This window comes from Podarcis erhardii (assembly GCF_964252035.2).
Source record: "Podarcis erhardii genome assembly, chromosome: 4".
Lineage (NCBI taxonomy): Eukaryota > Metazoa > Chordata > Lepidosauria > Squamata > Lacertidae > Podarcis > Podarcis erhardii.
Window position 1 is genome coordinate 74,112,353 of NC_138508.1, and position 26,824 is coordinate 74,139,176.

At 41.6% G+C, this 26,824-nt stretch overlaps 2 protein-coding genes and 1 long non-coding RNA gene across 10 annotated transcripts in view; 1 reads left to right on the top strand and 2 right to left on the bottom strand.

Moving 5' to 3' along the window:
* PPP2R3B (protein phosphatase 2 regulatory subunit B''beta) overlaps window positions 1-12,219 on the top strand; it is a 44,761-nt gene extending 32,542 nt beyond the window's left edge. For all 4 annotated transcript variants that reach the window (XM_081858978.1, XM_081858980.1, XM_081858979.1 and 1 more), the window contains 10 exons: window positions 1,575-1,677; window positions 2,221-2,295; window positions 3,378-3,464; window positions 4,473-4,629; window positions 6,754-6,802; window positions 7,156-7,245; window positions 8,404-8,579; window positions 9,095-9,213; window positions 9,297-9,403; window positions 10,993-12,219. In XM_081858978.1, the coding sequence (XP_081715104.1) occupies window positions 1,575-1,677; window positions 2,221-2,295; window positions 3,378-3,464; window positions 4,473-4,629; window positions 6,754-6,802; window positions 7,156-7,245; window positions 8,404-8,579; window positions 9,095-9,213; window positions 9,297-9,403; window positions 10,993-11,137 (1,108 nt within the window). In that variant the 3' untranslated portion in view covers window positions 11,138-12,219. The remainder of the gene's footprint in view (window positions 1-1,574; window positions 1,678-2,220; window positions 2,296-3,377; window positions 3,465-4,472; window positions 4,630-6,753; window positions 6,803-7,155; window positions 7,246-8,403; window positions 8,580-9,094; window positions 9,214-9,296; window positions 9,404-10,992) is intronic.
* On the bottom strand, window positions 55-2,256 carry LOC309340328. The gene is made up of 2 exons (XR_014155938.1): window positions 2,202-2,256; window positions 55-1,019 (listed from the first exon to the last, which is right to left on the bottom strand). It is a non-coding gene; the product is annotated as an uncharacterized lncRNA (long non-coding RNA).
* Window positions 12,220-12,377: 158 nt separating the features above from the next.
* LOC309340289 (cohesin subunit SA-2-like) overlaps window positions 12,378-26,824 on the bottom strand; it is a 60,972-nt gene continuing 46,525 nt past the window's right edge. For 3 of the 5 annotated variants that reach the window (XM_081858961.1, XM_081858960.1, XM_081858959.1), the window contains 12 exons: window positions 26,253-26,340; window positions 25,831-25,911; window positions 24,103-24,195; window positions 21,943-22,105; window positions 20,755-20,906; window positions 18,837-18,938; window positions 17,076-17,230; window positions 16,845-16,973; window positions 15,510-15,688; window positions 13,883-14,051; window positions 13,421-13,502; window positions 12,378-13,013 (listed from right to left, as the gene is read on the bottom strand). In XM_081858961.1, coding sequence (XP_081715087.1) covers window positions 13,005-13,013; window positions 13,421-13,502; window positions 13,883-14,051; window positions 15,510-15,688; window positions 16,845-16,973; window positions 17,076-17,230; window positions 18,837-18,938; window positions 20,755-20,906; window positions 21,943-22,105; window positions 24,103-24,195; window positions 25,831-25,911; window positions 26,253-26,340 — 1,402 coding nt within the window. In that variant the 3' untranslated portion in view covers window positions 12,378-13,004. Of the gene's footprint in view, window positions 13,014-13,037; window positions 13,503-13,882; window positions 14,052-15,509; window positions 15,689-16,844; window positions 16,974-17,075; window positions 17,231-18,836; window positions 18,939-20,754; window positions 20,907-21,942; window positions 22,106-24,102; window positions 24,196-25,830; window positions 25,912-26,252; window positions 26,341-26,824 lie in introns of those variants that run through there. The other 2 variants (XM_081858958.1, XM_081858957.1) reach the window with 1 other exon arrangement.

The window sequence follows — 26,824 nt, forward strand, 5'->3', positions numbered from 1 at the left end:
TTAACTGAATAACTTTCCTAGAAAAAAACCAACATTAGAATAAGGAACATGGCAAGAGTTTTAAAATATTTATTGTCCTCTTCCCCCATCTCAAAAATGTATATTTGGATTTGGTGTAAAACAACCGTGCCATTTCAAAGTGAAGTTTTTAAAAAAGAGAAGGAAAAATAAGATGCTTGAAAAAGTTCATAAATAAAGGCATTGTTGGGTTTGAACAGTAACTCTTTTAAGCCTGCTAGATTCCTAACATTTGATGGGTGCATATATGGCAATTTAAGAAATTTAGGGTTATTATTATTAATAGTTATTTCAGGTATTGCAATAGAATGACATATATAAAACAGTTGTGCATGTAAAAACAATTGCCCAGTGCTTTTTTCCTTTAAAAAATGTTTAGGGGTATGCATTGACTCAAGAAAATCACCATTTTATAGTTCAAATTGGGGAAAATAAATACAGTAAATGGACAAAAGTACAAAGATTCACAAAATGTTTAGGGGTATGCATACCACTATGTCCTTCAAGAAATAAAGCACTACATTATATATATCAGATTGAAACAACAGCGCATATATAAAATCTATGCAGATCCAGGGCAGGGACCATCTAGAAAAATATTTTAAAAGGCTTGTGGACAGAGAAATGTATTTAGCAGGCACCAAAAAGCCAATAGAGGATGCCCTTCTCTGATATGCAAAGGATAAGGACCACCACAGGAAAGGCTCAATTTTAACATTGTGCGGAATAGACCTCCTGATAGGATGCTTTCTGCAAGAGGTCCTTGTGCAGAGTGCAGTGATTGATTGATTGATTGGTTGGGTATGTAGGAGATGATTGGAGCATGTGTGGCTCACCTGGGGCCCTCCAGATGTTGTAGGACTATCAGTCCTAGCCAGTATTGCCAGTGGTCAGGAATGATGTGTATTGTAGTCCAGCAGTATCCGAGGGATCACAGTTTAGCCACCTCTAGATCAGAGATTTCATTAATTCCTATGCATACATTTTGAGCAGATCTCCTGCTGGGGAAAAACAGGTTGCATTACAAAGAAATCCAGTGCAACAGTTGCACTAGCAGAAGCTTGTTGTGCAGCAGATGATTCTTGCTCAATCTGTTGCACAATAATCTCCAAGGGCATTTGTGTTTCCCCCTACACAACAGCTGATTGTTCTTGTGCAACATTCTTTGGTAATGTACTTTTGCTTTCCTTTGAGCAACCATGTTCCACCAGCACAAGTATATCGCTAAGTGGCTTTAACTTAGTACAGTCGTACCTAGTTTGTCGAACAGAATCCGTTCTGGAAATGTACTTCTGAAAACGTACGACAACCAAGGCGTGGCTTCCAATTAGCTGCAGGAGTTTCCTGCACTCAATTGGAAGCCATGTTGGACGTTCGGCTTCCAAAGAACGTTCGCAAACTGGAACACTCACCTCCGGGTTTGTAGTGTTCGGGAGCCAAAACATTCGGGTCGCAAGGCGTTCAAGATCCAAGGTATGACTGTACTACATTGCAAACAACTCACAGGGCATTTAACTTAATATACATGTGCACATTAGACTACTTATGCATTTCAGGATTCTACAGACTTGCCATGATGCTGCCTCCAAGTTTGTTCATCTTCTCAAGAGCCCTGGATGTAACTATTTGGTACAAGAAGACTTCATTCCATTTTTACAAGTAAATTGCACTTTCTTGCTTGCTATTCTTATGTCATGAACCCTTTAAAAGACTTTAGTTTACTTTCCATTCTTTTTTAAAGAAATAAACATGACTAGCCCTTATTTGCGAACTCAATGACACACAAGCTGAAAGATAAAAAAGCTCAAGTCATTCCTAGGCAGCCTGATCACTAGAACATGGTGAAAATGAATCAGTGCTAGTTTTCTCACCCAAAGTTGATATGAAGGCCATTCTGCCTCCATAGCCTTCTGAAGCCTTTCTATTCCTTTTCTAGCTCGCATTCAGATTACATATGTGCATTCGCCCAGCTCCCTCCTCTGAATCCATGCTTGTCTTACCTCCTCCTCCAAACTGTTTTCCTCCGTTGCTACTTTCTCTTTGGAGAAAAACCCTTTTCCCAAATAACTGGAATTTTGCATATTATTTCTAAAATTAGAATTCTGTTTTTCTTCCTAAAAATGAAACCTACTTTTCAAATAAGTTAAGACATTGTGCTTAAGTACCAACAACATGCATCTAACCTTTGTGCTTCTTTCTTAGGATGTGGTCAATAGTCATCCCAGTCTAGTCTTCCTAAAAGAAGCATCAGAATTTCATTCTCGGTATATTACAACAGTAAGTAACTTGTATATAAAGCTTGTTTTTTCTTGGGGCCAATCTAGAATGATTTGAGCATATAACACCAATCCTGGCACAACTGCACTGGCTGCCAATTAGTTTCTGGGCTCAATTCAAAGGGCTTGTGTTGACCTATAAAGCCTTACATGGCTCTGGACCTCAATACCTCTGGGCCTCTCCCCATACAAACCAACCCAGATCCTGCACTTGTCATCTGAGGCTTTTTTCTGTGCCCACCTCCCTCCCAGAGAGGTTTGGGGGTGGAAACAAGAGAATGGGCCTTTTCTGTGGTGGCTCCTTGATTGTGGAGTGGCTCGCCTTTCACCATCATTACATGTCTTTAGATGCCAGGCAAAAACGTTCCTCTTTACCCAGGCCTATGGCTATTAAATAATTGAAATAAGTGAAAGTGTCGGGGAGTAGACTGTTCTTATAATATGATCATTCCGCCAGCACAAGCATTTCTGCTCGCCAGTCAAAACGATATTCCTTCCCCTGCTGTTCTGTGAGTTCTCGTGGTCCCTCAGAGCCGACGAGGTGTAGGTGTGTGTGTGTGTGTGTGTGTGTGTGTGTGTGTGTGTGTGTGTGTAGCAGGGTAAAGCTCCATTAAATTAGTGAAACTATTTGAATTGAGTAACATGAGTCTGCCACCATGACATATAATACTATTACTATTACCACTTCCATTTATATGCCACACTTTATCAAAAGATCTCAGGGCATTAGAAACACATTTCAAAACATCAATGATCAAAACATAATAAAAATATAGTAATAAGCATACTGACAGACAGCCTGATAATAAAATAATAATTAGTGCAACATTGAATTCCATCAAATATCCGACTGAAAGTTTTCTCAGCTTTGTTTAGGTATGTTCAAGCCTTTTAAAGCTTGTAGAATGTAGAAAGCAGGGATTTGGAGAAGGATAAAGCACAGTGGCTATAGATTAAGCCCAAAAGATCTGTCAAGGTTTTGAGCAAGATAAATTGAAAGAGTGTTTATATCATACTTAAGTACTCAGACTATTTGAATGAATGCAGTTGGTGCATCATTCATGCTTTCTTTTTATGTTTCAGGTAATACAAAGGATATTTTATACAGTAAACAGATCCTGGTCAGGAAGGATCACTTGTAACGAACTCAGAAAAAGCAGTTTTTTACAGGTATGATCTGTGTAGTTTTGTGAATAACAACATAAGCCTTTATATGTTAACTGTTCAAATAGAGGGCACTGAAATCAATGAGCGCCAGATGGTTTAGAGCAGTGTTTCCCAAAGTGGGCGATACTGCTTCCTTGGAGGGTGCTGGAACTATCCGGGGGGCGGGGGGGCACTAGCAGCCTCGGGTGCAATTGTGGGGAGGGGACAATGGAAGCATAAAGAACATTTTGAAAAACCGTTCATACATGTTTCATCTGTTGTGTAATGACGCTAACTGCCAGGTTGGGCTCTGTTGCAGAACGGCAACAATTCCTCTCCTGGACCCAGCGGTTGAGCTGGAGGTGAGGGGTTTTCCTGGGCTTGGGTGAACCCTTTTTGGCTTCACCCAGGAAGTGGATTGCAGCTTGACTGCCTATTTATAGAGATACATAAAAGAATGCAAATTTGTCACTGCATATTTCTGTTTGTTCAGTCAAAGAAGGTAGAATTCCAGGGGTGTCCTGAGTATTTTATTTTATTTTTCTGAAAAGGGGATAGCAGGCCAAATAAGTTTGGGAACCACTGGTTTAGAGGGTGAACTGGTTTTTTCCCTGTGGATCTTTGTTCCGTTCTGTAATATTTTTATTTGCAGTTAGCCAGTAAGGCTTAATGCTTGCAATTTGATAATGTTCCAGTTGAATTTTATGTTGGTTTGTTGAAAGCCTGCTGCAGGAGGTTGTGCCATATTTATTTAAGTAAGATCATATTTTTCATCACAGAACTGTTAAGCACAGTTCAGGCAGTAGATTAAATCATGATTTACACCATTGCAGATGAACTTCAGGTTTGCATGCTTCCTCGATGCACATGAGAGGAGACAAGTGAAAGTTGTTTTCAGTTTTGACTAAACCTCAGTTCCCTGTTAGATTTAGAACTTTGAGAAGTTGTTGGTATAGAACTCAGTGGGGCCTATAAGATATTGAATCCTTCCTACAAGCTGCTAATACGGTACTTCCTCTCTTTTATCAATAGAATGTGGCATTATTGGAAGAGGAAGTAGATATTAACCAGCTGACAGAATACTTTTCATATGAGCACTTCTATGTAATCTACTGCAAATTTTGGGAGCTGGATACAGACCATGACCTTTATATTGATCCGAAGGATTTAGCTCGGCATAGTGACCATGGTATGACAAATGGAACAATTCAGTTCATTTTGAATAGTGCATGAGAGTACATTTCCGAGTCTGCAAAGCTGGAAGATATCCTATGCTCTTCTATGACAGCACAGAAGTTGCCAGCCAGGTGGGGCAGAGCCGCTACACTAGCTTCCCTGCAGATAGGTGGCTGTTGCTTACTTGGAGGGGAGAGGCTGATGCAATGCAAACACACCAGCAGAGTCATTTTGTTGTTTCTGACAGTGCATTTGCACGATGCCGACTTCCCCACTGTGTCTCCTTTTCGGTAAGCAACAGCGACCCACTTGCTGTGAAGCCAGCATAGTGACTCTGCCCCCACCTTACAAACCGCTTCTGTGAAAGTATCCATATTTGTAGCAAACCAATCCTTAATCTTTGATCATAGTTCATTCCATTAAATTTTCAAATACATAAATTAATAGTCTGTAGACCTGGATGTTACATGTGTAAAAACTCTGTGTATTTTCGCATATCTGAGGAACGTTCCTGTAGACTGGGAGCCAGCTTCTCCTGCACACACAGTACTCAGAATCAATGTGTGCTTTCTTATGCCACTTCTGTGTGATGCTTGTTCTTCTTAGTGTTTACAGTATCTATAGTGTTAATAATCTATAGTGTTAATAATTTCCTTTTCGGTGCTGTATCAGAGATTTTGCTGAAGTCCACACGGAATGAGAAATATTTGAAAGATGAACTAAACTGTAGGGTTTCATCTGCTTTAAACCTTTTCTACTGAGGAACTAGTTATAAAAAGGCAGTTTGCAGTAGTAAAATACAACTACAGTGGTGCCCCGCAAGATGAATGCCTCGCAAGACGGAAAACTCGCTAGACGAAAGAGTTTTCCGTTTTGGAGGTGCTTCGCAAAACGAATTTCCTATGGGCTTGCTTCGCAAGACGAAAATGTCTTGCGAGTTCCTGCGGGGTTTTTTTCCTTTCTCTCCCCCCCCCCTTTTTCTAAGCCACTAAGCCGCTAAAAACCGCTAATAGCGCTAATCCGCTAAGCCGTCAATGGGCTTGCTTCGCAAGACGAAAAAACCGCTAGACGAAGAGACTCGCGGAACGGATTCTTTTCGTCTTGTGAGGCACCACTGTATATTGTAGTAGCTTGGCTGGTACAGTGCAGAACATTTGTGTTAGTTTAATGATGGTGCAATCTTCTGAGGACAATTACCAATACACAATCAAGAGCTATGATCAAAGAGGTTTGGGGCTATATACCTTTTACACTGTCATATGTCATTTTATCTGTACTGCTAAGCCTCCAGATTGGCTAACAGAACTAACACTTCCGTTGTGCCGATTATCCCTTCTAGACTCACAATGAACTTGAAATTAAAATTTAACTGGATTTATGTTTCTTTTATAAGAAGTTTTAATCAGACACACCTAAGAAGGGGCTAGAATTTTGAACAGAACCATGTCTGTTCAGTGGGCCAGTTCATATGCTCAGCATTCTTACCTGGCATGAGAATCCCTTTACATCACGAGCAGTGTTCTTACCACGCATATATATGTGTAGTATGTGATACACATGTAGGCCTGAGGGATGCAGTTTCCTCTCCCCCAAGAGAGACACACTCTCCCATGGGGAAATACAGGGCAAACTGGGCATACTGACATCACACTTCCTTTACCTGAAAGATGCCCAAAGAGGATCTCTGCTGGGTGGGTATTGATTGTTAGGCCAGAGTCCTTAGATGTTGATTCCTTGGTGAACTAAGGCTTCATTTGCTGGAGTGGGGAGGAAATTGTTCAGTGAAGCCAGAGTATGAATGTGTTCCAGAATAAATGTAAGATGTTTTTCAAAAATTCAGGTTGGCAATTGTCCAGGTAGAAGAAGGCACATGTGTTCAGTTGCAGGCATTTAAATAGCATTTGTAAATATAAGACACCCAGGCCCTCTATTTTAACCAATTTTAATATTGGCTTTTTATAATGTTGTATCCTGTCCTGCGACCTTATAGTGAAGAACACATAAGAAATCTAATGAATAATAAATAAGGCAAGGAATGAAGTATTTCTAATAAAGTGTTTATGCACAAGCTCTGAAACTTTTAAAATGTATGATTTAACTTTAACATATTAACTGTAACCGTTTTGCTCTTTCACAGCTATATCTAATCGGATGATAGAGAGGATTTTCTCAGGAGCTGTAACAAGGTGTCTCTTTTTTACTTATTAAATTTAAATTTAACCATCATGCTTCAAGAGCAGTTGGCAAAGTACATGGACAGCTGAATTCTGATAAATATAAACATATTTCCAAGATCCAATATTTCCCTTAATATTGATTATTCTAAATGCTTCATTTTTAAAAAGATTGACAAACTGTAGGCTAATTTATAAATTCTTTTCCATATATTAAAAGTACAATTTCACTATAAAGAAAACAATCAACAACTGCATTTTCATGACTGACAGCGACAGTTGTGTTTTAGAGTACTAATACACATATGAAAACGGTTTTTAATACCTTCTCTTCTCCCTTTGCTTTAATCACCTGAATCTCAAAGAGGCAAGAAAGCACAGAAAGAAGGAAAAATAAGTTATGCAGATTTTGTATGGTTTTTAATATCCGAAGAGGATAAAAAGACTGCAACCAGGTAAGAATAAATAGCTGTTAGGAGTATAATTGCAGGCCTTTTATACAAGATCATGGGGTCAGGTGACTTGTGCTGCTACCAAAGTTCGATAATTAAATTTCATTTTATAGATCTTTCTTACGTTCAGTACTAATGAATTAAGAGGTTTGTGTGTTAAGGAGAGGCTGGGTGCCAGCTGTCAGGGGTGCAATTATTTCATACTACATTGAGCCCAGAGGGTTAGGGTAAGAAATGTTGTTGGCATTTGTCTGTCTCGAGAGGCAATGGAGTGTGCCTCAGGGGGTGAAGTCAAACCATTGCATTAGCAGCACCAAAGTGACTTCCCTAGGGCGCAAGCCTCAGCAGTGCGTTTGGCAGCAGCTTGGCTGCAGGAGTTGCCAGAAAGAGGCACACAAGGTGCCGCCATCCAACTGTCTTAGGAACTCCAATCCGGATTTGTGTAGGGTTTATTCCTTAGCCATTTCTTCTTCCGAAGATATCCCACAAGGCAGCAGAGGTTTAAGATCAGTTTTTTCCTTCTCCCAGATGTTCTACCTTCCCAGCTTGATGAGCCCCATCTGCCCCTCACTTCCCTCTGCAGCATGTGCAGAAATCACCTTTTGACTATTGGAACCACGGTTTTTCTCGTCCACTCAATTCCCTTTGTATGCAGGGGAAGTCCCTAACTCACCAGACCCACTGCCTACCCTCACCTGGTTTAGCCAGCAACAGAGGATGTGATTTCTGACTATGTCCCCCTCCAGTATGCCCCACAAATCTGTTCTGGAAGAGTTTTTCAGGGACTGGAGTTGCAGGAGGAGCAGAGAGAGAATCAGAGAGGGTATTCTGTTAGCAGATACCTCTATACTTGAGCAACTTCACTGAGAAGAACCCACTGGATTCCACCTAATTTGTCCCAAACTCTTGGCCCATGACAGTACAACAAAGCAAGAAAATGAATGGCATGTGTAATACTCCAAGCAATATTCATATACAGTACAAGCAATTGCTGCTGAATACTTTTGGTGTTGTTGGCAGTTTAAAAGTTCAGCATGTGTTCTCAGCATTTCACAAATTCTCAGCCATTTGCAAAAGGTCCTTTGTGTTTTGTATGTTATAACAAAGGATATAAAAATAAATTTGAAATTGGGTGCTAAATTGTTTAATTATTCTTTGCAGCATTGAATACTGGTTTCGCTGCATGGACCTTGATGGGGATGGTGTATTGTCAATGTATGAACTGCAGTACTTTTATGAAGAGCAATGTCAAAAACTGGACAATATGGCCATTGAACCACTGCCATTTGAAGATTGCCTTTGCCAGATGCTTGATCTTGTGAAACCAGAGTGTGAAGGTGATAGGTTCTTTTCCATCTTAACAGCCTCTCTGCAGCAATTTTTTTGCTAACAAGATAAAATCATGTATGAAGTCTCTTTGGCTAAATGTTCTGATTTAGTTATCACATTTAGCAGGCAAAATTCATCTGATAAATTGCATTATGACAGGATTTCAGTCGTAATTTCCAACCTGAAAATTGGCAAAATTATCAGGTTATCAGACTGAGTCAAAAGCTTGCTAAAATAAGAATTGTCACCCACAACCCCCAAATTCATAATGAGTCTTCATCCTCTTAGGAAGAAGCTCCAAAGGGACTGTTTTGATTTTAATAGTAATAGGAAACATTATTTTTGAGAAGAACTTACTCCACAGATCTTAACTGGGGGATCTCTCATATATTATCCACAGGGGTTATTAGGTCTAGTTCATCAGTAAAAGCAATGTTATAAGCCTTTTCAGTTTTCCAAATAATTCTATCACAGCCCGTAACTTATGAAACGTTTAAAACCTTGTTTCTGATCCTGTTTCCAGGGAAAATAACTCTTCATGACTTAAAGAAGTGCAAGATGGCAAATGTGTTTTTCGACACCTTTTTCAACATTGAGAAATATTTAGATCATGAGCAGAAGGATCAGTTTTCTATGTTGAGGGTAAGAACAATTAGTGTTGCAAGTTGATGTTAATTTCATTTAACATTCTTCAGTATTATAAGCATCATTGATCATACCCCTAGGGCACTGAAAACGAAAACCAAGAACTGTCTGATTGGGAAAAATATGCTGCTGAAGAGTATGATGTCCTAGTAGCAGAGGAAGCAGCTAGTGACCAGTGGAATGATTGGTGAGTAGTTTTTAAAGCCTGATGTTTTTGTTTTAGAGATGCTGTAAGCCACCCAGAGTGGTTGGGGAAACCCAGATGTATAAATATACAAGTATTATTATTATTATTATTTAATTACTACAGTTACAGAATCTCTTCTTAATATTAGCAAAAGAGATTGGTTTTATTACCACAGCTCAGGCTTAGATAGATCGAAGTGACTAATTCAGGGAAAGATAATTATTTAATGAAGAATTTGCTTCCTGCAACAAAACACAAACCTGTTCTGGGTAGCAACCATGGCTTTTCTTGGGGAAGTCCACATGCAGCCTAGCCCAAGCTTATTTCCAAAGTCATGTGAGACAGCAAGTATTCAAAGCCATGCCTAAGAATATTGGCTGTGTTCGCATAGAATGCTGAACCATGGCTTAGCTGAGGGGGGGGGGGCCTCTGCGTATGTTGTTAAAATACATCTCCCATCATTCCTGTCTCTTGGACGCTGGCGTGGCCTGATGAGAAGTTGACACAAACACCTGGAGCACCACGGGTTCCCCATTTCTGATTTAGTGATATGTAGATGAGTGTTCACATCGCACAGCAAAGGGGCTGGGCTTATATGCTGCTTTCTCCTCCCATGGAGCCAAGAGCAGTTCTCCTGAGTTTTGTTTTGCTTTCAGAGAAACTCAGTGTTGCCTATGAACTGGGGATTATGGTTGAGAAGGAACAATCCAGCTTCAAGCTATGACTTACAAAGCTGACTTGTTTAACTGAGGGTTGCTTATTTTTAAACTATGTTCCCCTGTGTGCATAATGCTAACTGAGGATCTCTGAAAGTGAAAATCAAGTTTATAGAAATCTTCCTCTTGGCAGCATGGAAGGAGAGGAGGGGAGCATATGAGATTGATGCTTTGTTTGGGCTCATGGAGGCTTATCCAACACTAAGCCAGAGTTTATGTGCAAACAGCTACTGGCTGGTTATATGTAAAACATTAATTGCCATATATACTTGAGTATAAGCCAACCCGAATATAAGCCGAGGCACCTAATTTTACCACAAAAAACTGGGAAAATACCAAGAACTGACTTAGTTGGTCTTTAAGGTGCTACTGGAAGGAATTTGTTTTGTTTTGACTATGGCAGACCAACACGGCTACCTATCTGTAACTGGGAAAACTTATTATGAGCCTAGGGTGGGAAATGCCAACAGTGGCAAAGGCGGAGGAAGGAGCAGCAGCCTGAAAGGGCTGCTTTCGGGCTGCTCGTTCCTTCTCCTCCTCCACCGCCAACAGCCTCTGCTGCTCGCAAGGGCAGGCACAAGAACTGCTCTTGGCAGAGCAGCAGCAGCAAACAGTAAGTGGGACCCTCACTTGAGTATAAGCCATGGGGGGCTTCTTCAGCATAAAAAATGTGCTGAAAAAAGTTGGCTTATACACAAGTATATATGGTGAGTAACAACACTGAGGAGCAGTTACCGTAACTAACCTAAAAGCCATTGAGTATGATACATAGCTATCACCAAAAATGGGTCAGCTGGGAGCATAATGCAATAAAGTACAAGGTATGTCCATAAATATGTACTTTCTTCGTTAATTCCTATGTTGCTTTCCTAGTTATGAAGCGGAATTGAACCCTGGAGATCATCAGAAGACCAACGTGCTGAAATATCAGATGGAAAAAAGGCCTTTCTTTGATATGCCTTCCCATTTGGCAGACGTTGACTTAGATGAGTATGACTATGAAGATGATTTTGAATGAATTGTTTGTATAAAAATAAGGACCGTCTGCAGCAGGTCTGCTAAATCTATGTAGGGCTTAGTTTCCAGAAAAAGTAAACTTAGTTCTTTGTGCTGCAAAGTTAATATTTTAATCATTTTGGATGATAGCTATTGTTAGTCACACTCTAAGTAGACATTGTAGACCCATTGAAATGAATGGTCTTATACATGAAGGTCAAAGGGCTTACTCTGAGTATGACTAACATTTAATATCACCCTTAGATACCTTGAAAAAGAAAGTTGCTTTTTATGGAATTACTTTTTTGTATTTATTCATTAGATTGTTGCCTGTAAAATAGAGTTAATTTATTTATAGATAGGTTATATTACCTTTATGGAATTACAACGTACCTTCCCCCCCTCCTCTAAAAAAAAGAGTAGAATTCTTCCTAGTTTTCATTTATAGCGATAATGGTCTCCCAGCAGAAATCTAATAACTTTGCCAGAGTTCAAAGAGAAAAAATGTCACAGCTGTGTGTGAAGGTCAAAGCATCTCTGGACATGCTGGTGCACGCAGCAAAATGTGGTCTTGCCGTGAAAACTAACACACACACACTGTGCTCCTTTTAGTCCTTCAACTTAAACCCCCATCGCCACCCATTGCAAGAATGGTTTTTATCGCTCACACTTGACTGCAGTGGATGTTGTATTCTGTGTCAAAGGAACCAATTTTTAAACCTTATGTAAGTTTTACTTGATCTGTGATGTGCACTAACCTTGTTATGGGCATTTAGTGTGTTTCCTCAATGGTTAGCTAATGACACATTCCATGAGTATACCAATGGTGTCAGAGCAGCTGAACAGTTTGATGCTTCCCTTGAGAAGTGATGGCTTTTCTGGACAAGCTAGAAGTTGCTACGCCAGTTTTTTAAAAGCATAAGGTTTGTAGTGCCTTAATTATCTCAACGTTCACACGAGGAACTAAATATTGTGTTCCAGGAAGATTCTTGCTGTTTTTCATGGAAAACGAAAACAGGTGTAAGCTATTTTGTTTGCAGTGCAGATCTGTTTAAAGCATTTAAATATGTTATTTTCAAATAAAGTTTTTTTCATATATGTAAATTCATTGATTTCCTTCAGCATCTGTGTAGACTCTTTTAATACTACTGCAGCTTGTAACAGATGTCTGTTTGCACACAGTAAGCCAGGGGAACCTGTGGGCAGGAGGCTTTCCTTTTTCACTTGCCCACAGTAAGAAAAGAATGTCTCACTTAGGCAGATTGAAACAATCACTCATTTTATTTTGCAAACATGATAATATAAAAGTATGAAACCAAACAGCTGTTTTACAAGCTCAGTGACAATGAATAGAGCACATTTTCACCCTAGTACCAATATGAGACTGCCATGGTATACAAGAAAGCATATGAAATACAAATTAGAAATTGTGTTTTTAAGGATTCCCCTTCCCCACCCACATACATAAATAGTTTCTCTTTCTCTATTCCCCAGAAACCCACTACCCTGCTTCTGTGTTAAAAAGTAAACAGTCTTGTCTCAAAAGTGGTCTGCCATGGGCCCAACATAAAATACTGCTCTGCTACTATATGGTAGGTTTTGCCATTGTTGCCCTGACTACATCTGCCGTCACATTTTGGACAGAGAAACTTCAGCAAAACGAAGATGAAAATCAAGTGTTTGCAGAAAAAAAGTATAGTCACAACAGCATATCAAACCATGTAGTAACACTGGCTGAAGAAATTATTGTAATTTTGGCCATTACCTTTCTCATGATTCAGTTATATTATAACCATACCATGTCATGCTTTCAGCTAACCAGGTGTGGCGCCCATTGCAATGCCTGTACTTTTCTTCATTCACGTGAAAAAGCAGAGTGTCTTTGCTTCTTACGTCTCCTAAATAATACACAAATCAAGGTTATTACACAGAGCTCTGTACAGACCCTGTGGCCAACTTGAATTGCAGTTATATTGCTATTTGAATAATGTTTTCTAATTAAAAATGCATTTTCAATCACCAGTTCCTCATCAGAGCAGAAATGAAGAATGGGTAACAGTGGTGCTGGGCAGATTGGGTTTTGAATTTAGGAGTTACCAGTTATGTGTGTGTCTTTAACAGGCATTAACAGTAGGCAGATATTACCGCAACAGATTAAAAAGTGTACAGTACTGAGTGTTTTCCAAAGATTTGAGACGCTAAGTGAAAAGGCTAGCCTTTGTGAGCAATAGCCTTATTCCTCCCCACTCCACCAGTGTGTACTACCAACAAAATAACTGAAACCTCAATATAAAGCCATCCTTACCTGGTCAGCACCAACAACATCAATATCAGCCTCTTCAGCCAGAACCGCTACTGTATTTTCTACCTTGACACCATCTGGAATACTAAAACGAGAAGCCAGATAGATTAGCTGCTGTCCTTGGAAACTAGTTTTTGCAATCTAGAGGCAAAAAAAAGACTTCTTTTCTAATAGGAATCATGGAGAAACTCATTTTTGAAGTTAAGAACTGGTGGCTAACAATACACTTCAGGAAGGACCCTGACATTTCCAGTTAAAGAACAGCATACCAGAGCTCTGCCCAAGACTCTTGAGAGCTGCTGCCAATGGGAGTAGACAATACTGGGCTAAACAGACCCTACAAAACAGCTTCATATGTTCTTCAGTAAAGGTTGAGTTGAAATGATTCAGTTCTTAAGTGCTGCAGCAACTACAGCCAAGAGAGAGATTCCAAGTTACAAAGATAATCCCAAGCCTATTCCTTACCTATATTTTCTCTTCAGTCTTTCAGGACCTGATGGATATTCTTGGTGACAACTGTCATGAGATTTTAGCCTCTTCCTGCTATTCTGTGCCAAGGAAGGGAGGTCAGATGGGCAATGGGCATGTGAAGGTGTGTTTGCCATCTCAGTGTGACTGGTTTTGGCGCAGGATCCTGGAAACAACGAATTATATCCATCATCCATCTACATGTCACTGTTGTTCCTTATACCACATCAAAGGCCACAACGAAACTTCAGGAGAGGGTTTATGTGGGGAGCCATGGTAGGGGAGAAAGAATATAAGATTCAAAGCTGAATGGGTTGCTTCCAGGGGCCAGGATATAAAATGGTTTCTCAGTGGATACAGAAGCTTTTGTATTTCCGATCTTCATGAAAAAAATGTCTGCACTTATGTAGCCAAAACAGAGGCAGCAGAAGCTTTGAGGAAACCCTGAGTTTTGCAAAAGTATATTTTTAAAAATGCAGCAAACAAAACCAAGGAAGCATGCTCAGTGGGTACAAAATGCTGGCTTACTCAGGGGAAACAAAGAACGAAGTTGCTGGGAAACGTCTAAGGATAGTTCTCTACCCTTTTTATATCTTATCTAATTGTCGGGATTGATACTGATCAGCCTTGTCAGCAACAGAGCTTTCCCTTTCCTGCATGCTACAAAAAGTGGCTTGAGGGGGCAGTTTCAGAGAACCCCTGGAACAGCAAAGGGGTGAAGGGAGTATTGTTCCATCTGGCAAGCTAGGATAATGGAGAAACTGAAAGGGCTAAATAAATGACTTTGTGATTACTTAATATACATGGTTAAATTGCATTATATAGATTAATTAATTAATGTGTGATAGCTTTGTTCCATACAACTGCTACAAGACACCAGATGAGAGAATTACGGTACCGTATTTTTTGCCCTATAGGACGCACTTTTTCCCCTCCAAAAATGAAGGGGAAATGTGTGTGTGTCCTATGGGGCGAATGCAGGCTTTCGCTGAAGCCTGGAGAGCGAGAGGGGTCAGTGCGCACCGACCCCTCTCGCTCTCCATGCTTCAGAAAGCTATCCGCAAGCCTTGCAAGCCTGGCGGGAGGTCCCGCGGGCTCGCAAGGTTTGCGGGCAGCAGCCCGCAGCCCACAAGCTCGGGGGACAGCGGGGAGGCGCAGCGCCGCCACCCTGCTATTCCCCGACCTGGTCTGGAGGCTGGCGGGCGGGGGGAGAAGCAAGCTTGCTTCTCTCCCCCCCCCCCCCGCCAGCCCCACAAGCTCGGGGGACAGCAGGGCAAGCCGCTGCCCCACGGAGGCTAGAGAAGCTGTCCCTGAAGGCAGAAGAGGGAGACGGAGCGCTCCGTCTCCCTCTTCTAGCTTGGGGATGGCTGCGCAAACCTGGGGGGGAAATAAAAAAATTTTCCTTGATTCCCCCCCCAAAAAACTAGGTGCGTCCTATGGGCCGGTGCGTCCTATAGGGCGAAAAATACAGTATATTGTTTACCTACAGATACATATTATATATATACCTACAGATATACATATTATATACATATTACCTACAGATATTACCTACAGATATGCATATTACCTACAGATACATATTATTATTATAACTTTTAAAAATAAAATAGTCACATTATACCTTCAAAGAGGTTTTTTTTACATGGTGTCCTATCGGATGGCCATTCACTTATGCTGCTGATGATAGAACTCTCATCTTCATCACTGGCCAGCAAAGAGGTTCTGTACCACTCCAGCGAGTACACAAATTCTTCTTTACAAAGTGCTGGTTCAGAGGTATATCTCAGCAAGTAACTATATCTGGATGTGAACAAGAGGGAGAAATACAAACGACCAAAAGATCAGGAGCTCTTCTCTGACAAGGAGGTGGTTCACTATAGTAATTAACAAAGCTTTTCTCTATTTCTCAACCAAGGCAGCCCATCGATCAACTAAGACAAGACAACACTAATTCAGAAACAATTCCACACTGAAAGGACATTTAAAGTATGGCATGTTTAACGTAGACTTTAAAGGTGCTTGCTTAGTGTAGCAAGAGTATACTATTACAGCAGTTTCCTAATTGCTTTTCATATTCCAGTGGCTCTCCTGTAGACAAGGCATAGATAACAACACTGCTTGCTCATAACATGCACCAACAGTGTGTATTCATGTGTGCAGCTTCGCATAGCTCTTCCTACTCCTGCATCACTCTTAGGAGTGGTTTGGCCAGCAAGGGTCAGCCTAAAAGCACACAGAATTAAGTTGTATGTCAAGTATCTTGTGGCCCTTTATAGATCGTTGGACACACAACTCCCATCAACCCCAGCAAGCATAGCAAATGTTCCTAGAATGAGGAGAGCTGTAGACCAGGGGTAGGCAACCTAAGGCCCATGGGCCACAAGTGGCCCATGGGAGTCATTTAACCGGCCCACGAGCCATCCCCAAACTGAGCCGCCCACTCGGTGACTCCCTGCGCACTGCACTAAACCAGTGCATCACAGGGACTCACTTCCGTAGTGCCAGAAATCGCGTCTGCGCATGGGCGCTCATGAGCGCCTGCAATCTGGGGGCGCCACAAAGGGGGCTCCATGGCAGTGAACCAGCCCAGGCAAGGTAAACCTTGCCAACCCCTGCTGTAGACTAACAATATCCAGATAGCCACAGCTTGTCCATTTCTGTGCTGTGTGAGCTATGCTAGCAGCAAAAATAAGCCTGAGTCCAAACAGCTCAGCCCACCTCTTCAAATTGGCAGCAGAAAACCAAGGAGGAGGGCATTAACAGAAATCCATGGCAGAATTGTATACAGAGAGGTTGCCATTTATTCGCTCCGAGCACAAATGCACAAGTAGTTTGTAAGCAGGAGCCATGCTATGCCTCAGTTAACACCTCCTGTACGTAAGAGTTTATTTAAGTTCAATACCACAGAGACTCCTGTGCTGTCCAGAAGCATTTGAACACCAAAGGGAAAACTTACACAAGTCTTTTGTCAGGCTTTAGAAGCTTATTGGAGAATTCACTGAGGATGAGCAGGAAGTTCAGATTGGGAGGCAGGCTCTTCCCTTCCAGGGCACCAATTCCTTGAAAGGCAAACTCAATACCATCCCTTTAAGCAACAGTAAGGAAGAGAAGAAAACGAGAGAGAGAGGTTTATAACATGGATGCCACACAATGGAAGACCAAGGGACAACATGGATTTGGCACCTACTTGTGTATCATGGCTACTGACTCTCGACTTTTCACCTGGTCCCAGCCAAATGTCAAAGCAAAGCGCCGTGCGAGCTCTTTAATGTTGTTGAAGGAGGAATCTATGCTGTTAATGCTATTGCTGTTGTCCTGGCTTCTGGCATGCTTCTGAAACAGCTGTGGACCACAGGAATTGATATAAAATTTTCCAGGCAATTAAAGGGGGGAAAGCCCCAAGAACACATACCTGCCATACATCTGACAAATTCTTTGCTCAGGATGCAGTTAAGCACCAGTAATCTGATTATATATTTTTAGAATCCCACCAAGCTGAGCAAGAATCCAAACGCTACAGGTGGGAATCCGGGCGGGTGGTGGGCAGATCAGAATACATAGGGGACACAATTAAGACACCTAAACTCTGCCACTTCTCCAGTACAAAATGGTGTGAGAGCATGCAAATAAACAAATAAACCATGCCTTCTGAGAGATGCCATTTAATTAAACAACATGAATTATCCATTTGCATGTAACATGCAATTAACCCCTTTTAGAATTCTTCTGAATATGGGGAAACTGTTTTTTTAACACATCCCAATACTTTTTCTGAAGAATATTTTTGTGGATCAGATTAAGCACGTAACTTGAGCTAAGTGTACATACTTTGCTCACAGTTTCTGAATACATTTTATATTGAAGCCTGCCTTGCATAAATGGAGAACAAGCCCAAAGTGCTCATTAATACAAGAGAGAACGTGATTTTCCCCAAGCCAACTGGCTAGGTGGGTTATTAGCATGCTTTGAGGTTCGAACTTTCCAAGGTCAATGAAACTCCCAAACTAGGCTGGTTGCCTATGTGATATGTAAACACAGGCTCCTGACTTATGTGAGCAGAGCGCAGCTCACTAAATGCTGCTGAGCCTCCCCACCTCTCATATTTCAGCAGATGGGTCATGGCACTTCCTAAGCTCTTGACGACATTGTTTGAAATCCACTGGGCTCATATGTCAGCCATCTGAAGGGGGACATTCTGAAGCTTGGAGGGTGGCACATAAGCTTGCAGAGCAGATAAGACAGCTCTGAGCAAGCTAGCCTAGGCTAGCAAAATTCTGCATTCTTTATATGACACCAAGATAAAATGTATCGGTGCATCTGGGGCCTTGCTCACATGGAAATGGTGAACCTGTATTGGGGCTACACCATTTCCAACTACAAAAAGCCAAGGTTCATGGTACCCAGGGCCAGCCAAGTTATTTTGGCACCTCCCGCAGAAAATCCCGCAAGCACCTCTCCTTTCTGCCAGTAAAACTAAAATCATAATAAATGAACCAACTAACAATTTCCTGCCTTTTCATGAACTGCCCAAAACAGCTGTCTGAGGCATCTACCACAGCCTGCCTAATGATAGGTCTGGCCCTGCATAAAGCCAGCATATTAGGATGGCAAGTAGGCCATTGCCTTTCTCCCTAAAATCTATTCTATGTGGAGGTAAACAATTTGGAGGAGCGTTTTGCAGCTAGTGCAAAACGCAGTAAACTGCCTTTTAAGAGGAGTCGATATTTGGAGCCACATCACACCATTCTTAAAGGACTACCCTGGCAACCAACACAGTTCTGGTCTGTGTTCAGAATTTTACAGATGACACATAAAGGCCTGAATGACTAAATACCTGAAGGAGCATGTCCCCCGTCCCCCCAATATAGTCCTAACCAAGAGCTGAGGCTAGATGGAGAAGGGCCTCCTTAGAATCCTGCCAATGGGATGTATACAGGAATCGCCTTACCTGCTGCAAGCAGAGGATCAGTGTTTTTGCACTTTGAATTTTGTCATTCTGCCTCGTCCGGCTCAAGGTTTCTTTAATTATGTCGCCAAAGTCATTATAAGTCTGTTAAATGGCAAAGAGGGGAAAACTCTCAATCACATCAAGGAATAGCATTATTTTTTAAAGGCTATTAAAAAACAAAACAAAAAAGTTATAATAATAATAATAATTTTATTATATATACCCTGCCCACCTGGCTGGGTTTCCCCAGCCACTCGCGGCTTCCAGCAGAATACTAAAATACAATGAAACAAGTTAACTTATTTATAGCTTTGTATAAGGAACGATGGTATTTAGGCTCCACTGTACACTGCAAGCGTTTTCTCACGATTTTATTCGTGCAGTACACTCCTGATTTAACACATTTAATTAGAAGTGAGTTTCACTTCCAAACAGGATCATAGCTCATATCTATATAAAAACAAGAGAGCGGAGAAAAGAAAAATCACAGGCCTAATCCGCTTGTTTTTGGAAAACCTAAAAAAATATTCCAGCCAATGCTACTGGTGAAGTTCTCAAAGAAGAACTGAGCAGGAAGGTATTGAATCTTCCCCTCTGGGTGTACCCCGCTGCACAAAACATCTAGGTTCTAGCTCTAGAATATTCTGAAGACATTCTGTGCTTATTTCCTGTGTATGTGATTACGCAGAGACCATACCTGACCAGTTTTGCAGAGGTGTTTCATGTGATGACCTAATTTGGACACAAAGCTAACCCAGTTCAGTGTTAATGTGTAATGGGCCTGCTCCCACTCCCTCCTCCAGTGACAAGGAGGGAGGAAATCGGAGGCATCCACTTCTGTTTTAAACAAACCACAATCTCTTGCTTCATCCAAACCAGGAACTGCAGTTTAGTTTTAACCGAGGTTTATCTGAACAAACCGGGACCATACCATGATTTGAAGTAGGCTTTTTTCAGGCAAGCTACAGGGAACCACCTGCAATTTGCCCCTTGTAAGAAACAGCAAACTGCAGCTAGTTTAAAACTGGAGTGAATGCTTCCAATCTCCTACTCATGGCCACACCAGTGTAGAGGGAAGTGTGTGGACCTGAGGCTGGTGCGCATAACGCCAAGCTACGGTTTTGTATTATGTTTATCCCTTCTCACTATATTGCAGATAACCAGATTTGTTCCCAGTGTATGTTCAAACAGAACCACAGCCAGGTACAGTTGCCTGGAAAGTGTACCCACCAGATATGTGTTGGCATCTTTGCACTTTCGACTGTATTTTGAGTTTTCAACTCAAAACATTTTAGGTGCATGTACCTTTTAAAAAACAAACTGTAGGGTGTGAAAAAGCCAACAGTCTGAAGACACCTTGCCAAAGTTCTTTCCTTGTAAGATTCCCTCAAAGTAGTGAGAGTATTAGCAATGCACATAAACACTTCTCCAGCCTGCCATAACTCTCCCCCCCCCCCACTGTCACAGTGTAAATATGGGTGCTGCTAAGGAGGAGTCTTCAAAAAGTGCAGTCAGCAATGTAATAAAACAGAATGGAATACAGAGTGTACTCATTTGTACTCACCATGGCACATGCATCAAGACTGAATGTGTACTAATAAACTCAAGTGTTTGTGCTTGCTATATACAGTGGTAACTCGGGTTACATATGCTTCAGGTTACAGATGCTTCAAGTTACAGACTCCGCTAACCCAGAAATAGTACCTCAGGTTAAGAACTTTGCTTCAGGATGAGAACAGAAATCAGGCTCTGGCGAGGCAGCAGCAGTGGGAGGCCCCATTAGCTAAAGTGGTGCTTCAGGTTAAGAACAGTTTCAGGTTAAGAATGGACCTCCGGAACAACTTAAGTACTTAACCCGAGGTACCACTGTAACTTTTACAGCATTTGGAAGGCATCGCTAAGGAGATTATTCAATTACCCTCATATAATGCTTGTAGATTTCAGCAGCAGCAGTCATCTCGACAACATTATGGACAATTAACTTGCAATAAGCTGCAAGGAGGCACCGTTTCTGCTGCAAGGCATCCAATTTTTGTTCTTCCATCTTTTTCACTTCTTCTCCTGTCAAGACTACAGCAGCAAGTTTGGTTAGGTTTCATGCTAACACTGCATTCCGAAGCATTTTCAAATACAAACCTTAATCTGAGCAATAGACACCCTCGAGTATGTGGCCAGCTCACAAAACCTTAAAAGCATTTATTTGTTGTTATTCAGACATCACAGAATCACAGAGTTGGAAGGGACCCCAAGGATCATCTAGTCCAAACCCCTTCAATGCAGGAATATGCAGCAGTCCCATACGGGGATCGAACTTGCAACCTTGGCATTATCAGCCCCACGCTCTAACCAACTGAGCTATCAAGGCTGATGATAGTGCTAACAACTCATCTGCCATTTCACATGGATCTCCTCACTGAAAAGCAGTATGTACAGAGCAGCAAAGAGGAGCAAGTGAATACCAGAGGTCTCCTAAACCCTATGTAACTATGACTGGGAAGTTAATCACATTCATATATGGCTGGATAAAAATAATAAAAATCAGTGCAAGTGCAACTCATCTTATAATAACAAATAACATTTCCTGATGCATTGTGCTAACCTATATGCTAGAAATACTAATACTAAAGTGTTGGGAAGAACTTCTTGTAGGAAATATAAACGATGGCACAAGGTATTTTTCTGGAGTAAATTCTCCATCTTCAGTGCCAGAACCTGCAGTAGATGTTAACCACAGGGTTGACTTCTGACTGCCAATAGAATCTATATCATGGGGACCAAGAATGAGGAGGAAGATTAAAAAGGAGAACATTGAAAGCCCCATACTGAAATAAACCCATGATGAGCAATCACATTGGCACCTCCCGTGGTGCATCCACTCCATCTTCCTTCGCACCCTGGGAACTCCCTGTCCATTGATATTACACAGGCACCATCGCTGTACTGTTTTCAGAGCCTGCTAAAACTTTTTGTTCCAGTAAGCCCACCGAGGCATGTAATTTCAGTATGTGATTTTAGTTGCTATCGCCCTGTAGCAGAACACTACTAAGTGGAACACTGACATTATCAGCAACGTATGTTTAGTTCCTTGCTGGAAAGCGCTGCTGACCTCTGAATTCTCTTGGCTCCTCTGCGAAAACATGATCCTCAACGAAGAAGAGCAGTTTTGATTGAAGAGATGAACTGGGAAGGTACTCCACACACTCAATCAGTCCATCACTTAAACCTTGATGACTTACAATCATCAGCAAGTCGCAAAGTATCATAAAAGCCTACAATGATAAATAAAAGAAAAACAACTTGTAAAGGTAAAGGGACCCCTGACCATTAGGTCCAGTTGTGGCCGACTCTGGGGTTGTGGCGCTCATCTCGCTTTATTGGCCGAGTTTCCAGGTCATGTGGGCACTTAGGCACTTCTATTTTGAAATATTTACTAGCCACCTTTCAGGACCGCATGCACCAAGGCAGTAAATAACAATATAATGCTAAAGATACAATATTTTTTTTAAAAAAATGCTGTACCATATTATTGTAACATAACATTGGATTACAGCACATCAAAACCTTGAACATTCAAAAAATACAAAAACCTCACCAGCTATAATTCAGCTTGTGAAATGCCAATTTCAAAGCCACGCACAAAAAGTACGCCCTCCCCCCCCCCACACCTGAGATTAGATTAAGGATTCCACCAATTCCTTATCTGCCCAAAATTGTGATGATTGCTATGAGGAAGGCAAAGCCCTTGAATAGGTCCATTTGTTTGGAGGCAAAATCCTTCCCAGCCCCAAATACAGCAACCATTTTGAACCACAGCACCAAGGGAGCAGAATATAGGGTGGAGGCAGGAGAGCTGATGCTCTGCTGACAGTGTTGTTGGGGCCCAACACCATTGGCTTAAGCATTCTGGGAGTGGGCTGGAGTGAAGACTTCTTTACTCTGGTCCGCCGCTCTTGCCACACCCACTTCGAAGGTCGTGATTGGCCAATTTAAACAAGGTTTTTGGCAGGCACTCCCACAAAGCCCCAGCAGTTGGCCAATTCCAACGGCTGTCTGCAAGGGGAAATGTTTCTTCTGAGCCCCAAGGAAAGTCATGCCAGGCAGCACATGCTGCCCACCTGGGAACTCTGCTGAGCGACCATTCTCCATCTCACCTGTACTAGTAACACACAGCAAAGTACAGCTTAAGATTTGGCCTACTTGGCTTACTGGGATGGTCCTATTGAAAGTGAAAGCACTTCTTCTGCCAAATCCAGTCCAGAGTGGAAGCAACTGCCCAGTAACAACCAAGCAAACCCCTTCTCCTCACAGGCTCACCTTCATATTTCATCCAATCCCCATGGGCAACACCGGGGGGGGGGGACACCATTAGCACCACAAAGTGTGAATCAACAGGAACTTTAAACTGAAGACGCTTCCAGGGACACCACTGGTTAAAAATTCCTATGAGACAACTAAATTCCCAACCTCAACCACTAGGGAGTGTTACTCCCACCTGGGCCCAGGATGGCAAGAGGGGAGATTGCAATTTCCTCGTGTGGAGAAGCACCAAACTGGGTTAACTGTTCTCATGAGGAATAAATCCTCACTATGGTCCACCAGGGAACTGGACTAATCCTCCTCCTTGGTCCTTTCAAGTGTTTAAAGCATGTTCTACCTGTAATCCTTACAACAACCTTCTTAGGCAAGTCAATATTATTCTCCCCCATGCTGCAGTTGGAGATGCTGATGAGAGCAAGGAGTGGGTTGCCTAATGCCTCTAGTGAGTTGATGGCAGACACAAGATGCAAACCAGCGTCTTTCTGGTTCACAGCTCAGCCTGCTTAGCCACTAAGTCACACCAGCAACTGAGTGCTGTGTTGTACAGAGATTAGAGTCAATTCGAAAATTTGGGTTAAGGATAACAAGTCTGAATTGAGGAGAAGAACTTGTTGAGATCATTTGAGAGATTTGGAATACAAGGGGGGGAGGGAAGGGGAAGTTCTGAAAGGATGTAATTGGAAAAAGATTTGAAATTGGATGTTTTATTAATTTGTAATTAATTGGAAAACTTTAATAAATATTATTCAAAAAAAAAAAAAAGAGATTAGAGTCAATTCTTCCTTCCTCCCCAGAATTTTAGTATCTCTAGGCAATACAGCGCCCCTCAAAACAGGGGAGTACTTCTTCTGAATATGTGTACACAACACTTGCCCACATTGCTCTTAGGATAGGGAGGGGTGCAAATCTCAAGGGAAAAGTCATAAGAGCGAGCTTGTAGGATTCTTACCTTTTCACGTAACTTTCTGCTGCGGTGACTGAGGTAGCACGTGCAAATGTGGCAGTACTGCTTCAAGCGTGTCCTCAAGGCAAGAATGCTTTCCTTTAAGGGGAAGGAGAAAATCAGAAATTATTTCTGCAAAATGCCTCTTTGAATAATTCTATGTTATCCGAAGCCCATCTCAAGACTTCTGTGAAAGGTGCAGAACTTTGTAGCATCTCAAGTTTCTTCTTCGCATCTTATTCTGTTTGAAGAGGAAGCACAGAGGAAAGGGGGGGGAGGAGTCACAGGAGCTGTGAGAAATCTCTATAAAATCCACAGGACACCATGATCCTCCTCATTCTACCTTTGTATCCAGCAGTTTTTCACTCTCTATCTTGCCAGTAGCGCAGCACAGAGATGTGCACAGAATCTAATGAGGGTTTATTCCTCCCATCCACTGTTTTGCAACAATCTGTCACACTATATAGACAGCGTAGTGATAGTGTGGAATAAGGACAAGATGTAATCAGCTCCAATCTGTGTCAGCTCACTTCCCCTTGTCACTCAGGTCCCTGCTGCAGGGGACCAAGGTGTCCCAGAGTGGGAAATGCTGATTTGCATAAAGAATATTTTTTTTAATCTCACAGTGACATCCTTTCTTTTCTTTTCTTTTTTCATTCTGAGACACAGCCAGTGATTTCTTCTGGGGAAAGCAGGTGCCAGTACTGCGTACCCTTAAGTACCCCCAGAAAACTGGCTACAGCATCCCACAAAAAACTGCAGATGAAATCAAGACAGAAACCACACAAACATGCAGCAAATGAGCTGCTGGCATGATTTGTTTGGGTTTTCTATCAAAAAACAGATTAGTGAACTCACTCAGGGATCATCCGGGTGTATTTTGCATATATAATCATTGTTTACCAGGTACAATATGGCAGCTAAAGACGTTTTGGTGTCCCAGGTGCCCTTTAATTGTTTCCCAAAAACTCTCATCAGGGCTGGTTGCCCCTATCCTCTCTAATGGTATATAATATAAATATAAACTTACTTTTTTGGCCATGTGTACACTGCATGTGCTAGGAAGACATCAACATGCTGCCCACAGAGTTAATTTTATTTATATACTGCTTGATTATAATAAAACCCAGTGCTTTTTTTCTGCAGGGATGCATACCCTTAAACATTTAGTGAATCTTTGTACTTTTCTTCATTTACTGTATTTATTTCCCCGATTTGAACTATAAAATGGTGATTTTTCTTGAGTCAAAATGAGAGTACCCCTAAACATTTTTTAAGGGGAAAAAAGCACTGATAAAACCTCATAGTGGTTTACATAGTGTCCATGTGATCAAAGGAAAGCACATGTTACCATGATGATTTTCTTCCTGAGGAAGAAAAAAATTCAGTGTGTGAAGCCCCTGCTTCACAGGTAGTTGCTCTCTCTCCAACCCATCGGTTGTTATTATCAGATGCAAGGTTTGCAAAAGTATGAACAACATGCTTCTGATGCAACCTGGGAAGAAGAGGATAATGGATCTCACAAAGGACTCCAAATAGTCTCTGAAGTGGGAGCTCAAGGATGGCGTGGCTTGCTTTTGAGTCACTACTGCACCAGAATCAGGAAATCAGAACGTGAGCCACTTTTGCTTCTGGAAGCCCAAATTCTTCTGAAGCTCCAAATTGACCAACAAAGCACAAAAGGAGACAAAGAAGCCTGGAGAAGTGGCTTGAAGTCCCCACCCTGGGACTAACCTTGGTAGAAGTTGTCTCTAGTGCAGAAGAGAGCTGCCAAAGCAGTGCAGAATAAGCACATTGTAAAGCAGGCCAAAGGATCTGCAAAAGAAAACCAAGAGTCGTGACTTAATCATTTCAAACCGTGAACCGAGCAGCTTAGCATGGGCAGTCACCTCACTGCAGAAAATTCCACTCCTCTGCCACAAAGAAAGAACCCAGTGATTCACCCACATCTAAACGCCACTTCTGTCACTTAATTAAGAATGTGTTCTACTCAGACTCAAGGATCAGCTGAAATTCAGCCTAACAAGATGGGAAATGGCCGGGGGCTGGGGGAGGTCATTAAACCCATGGGATGCTGAAACTCAGACTTAATTTACACTGGTGTGCTATTCTGGAGACGCGAAATATTTTCTAGTCCATAATTTGGTCACGGTTACCTGAACAGGTAAAGGATTTTGTTCCACCTCAAAACCAAGGAGCTTAGCCAGTGTGTCATAGAGATTCCACCTGGTGAGATCATGAGCACTACAAGTCCAAAAGGAAACACAGCATCACTCTGAGAACTTTCAAGCAGCTGTGACAAAACAGTCCCATCAACAAAATACTCAAGACTGCCCTCACCCTCTTTACTCATCATTTTGATTCCAACTCGTTTAACAAAAAACAAAAACACAACCCTCAGAAATCCTTAGGTTGGCAATCTGCACAATGAAGCATGGCTTTAAGTCAACTGGTTTTTTTGTAAAAAAAAAACAAAAAAACCCCAAGCAAATTAATCCAGCCCAACAAAGCAAGTGGAAAGCAGCCTATTACAACTTAGACTTTTAGTAGGATTGCCACAGATTCAGAATCATCTTCAAAGCCTACTTATTCCCACACTGGTTAGCAATTCAAAAGGAGAGTCCCAAGTTCCAGCACTGTGAGAATACAAGTGCTAAAAGGGGTGCAAGAGTTGTGTTGCATAAATTGCCTGAACTGGTAATGCCAAAATAAAGGTAAAGGAGCCCCT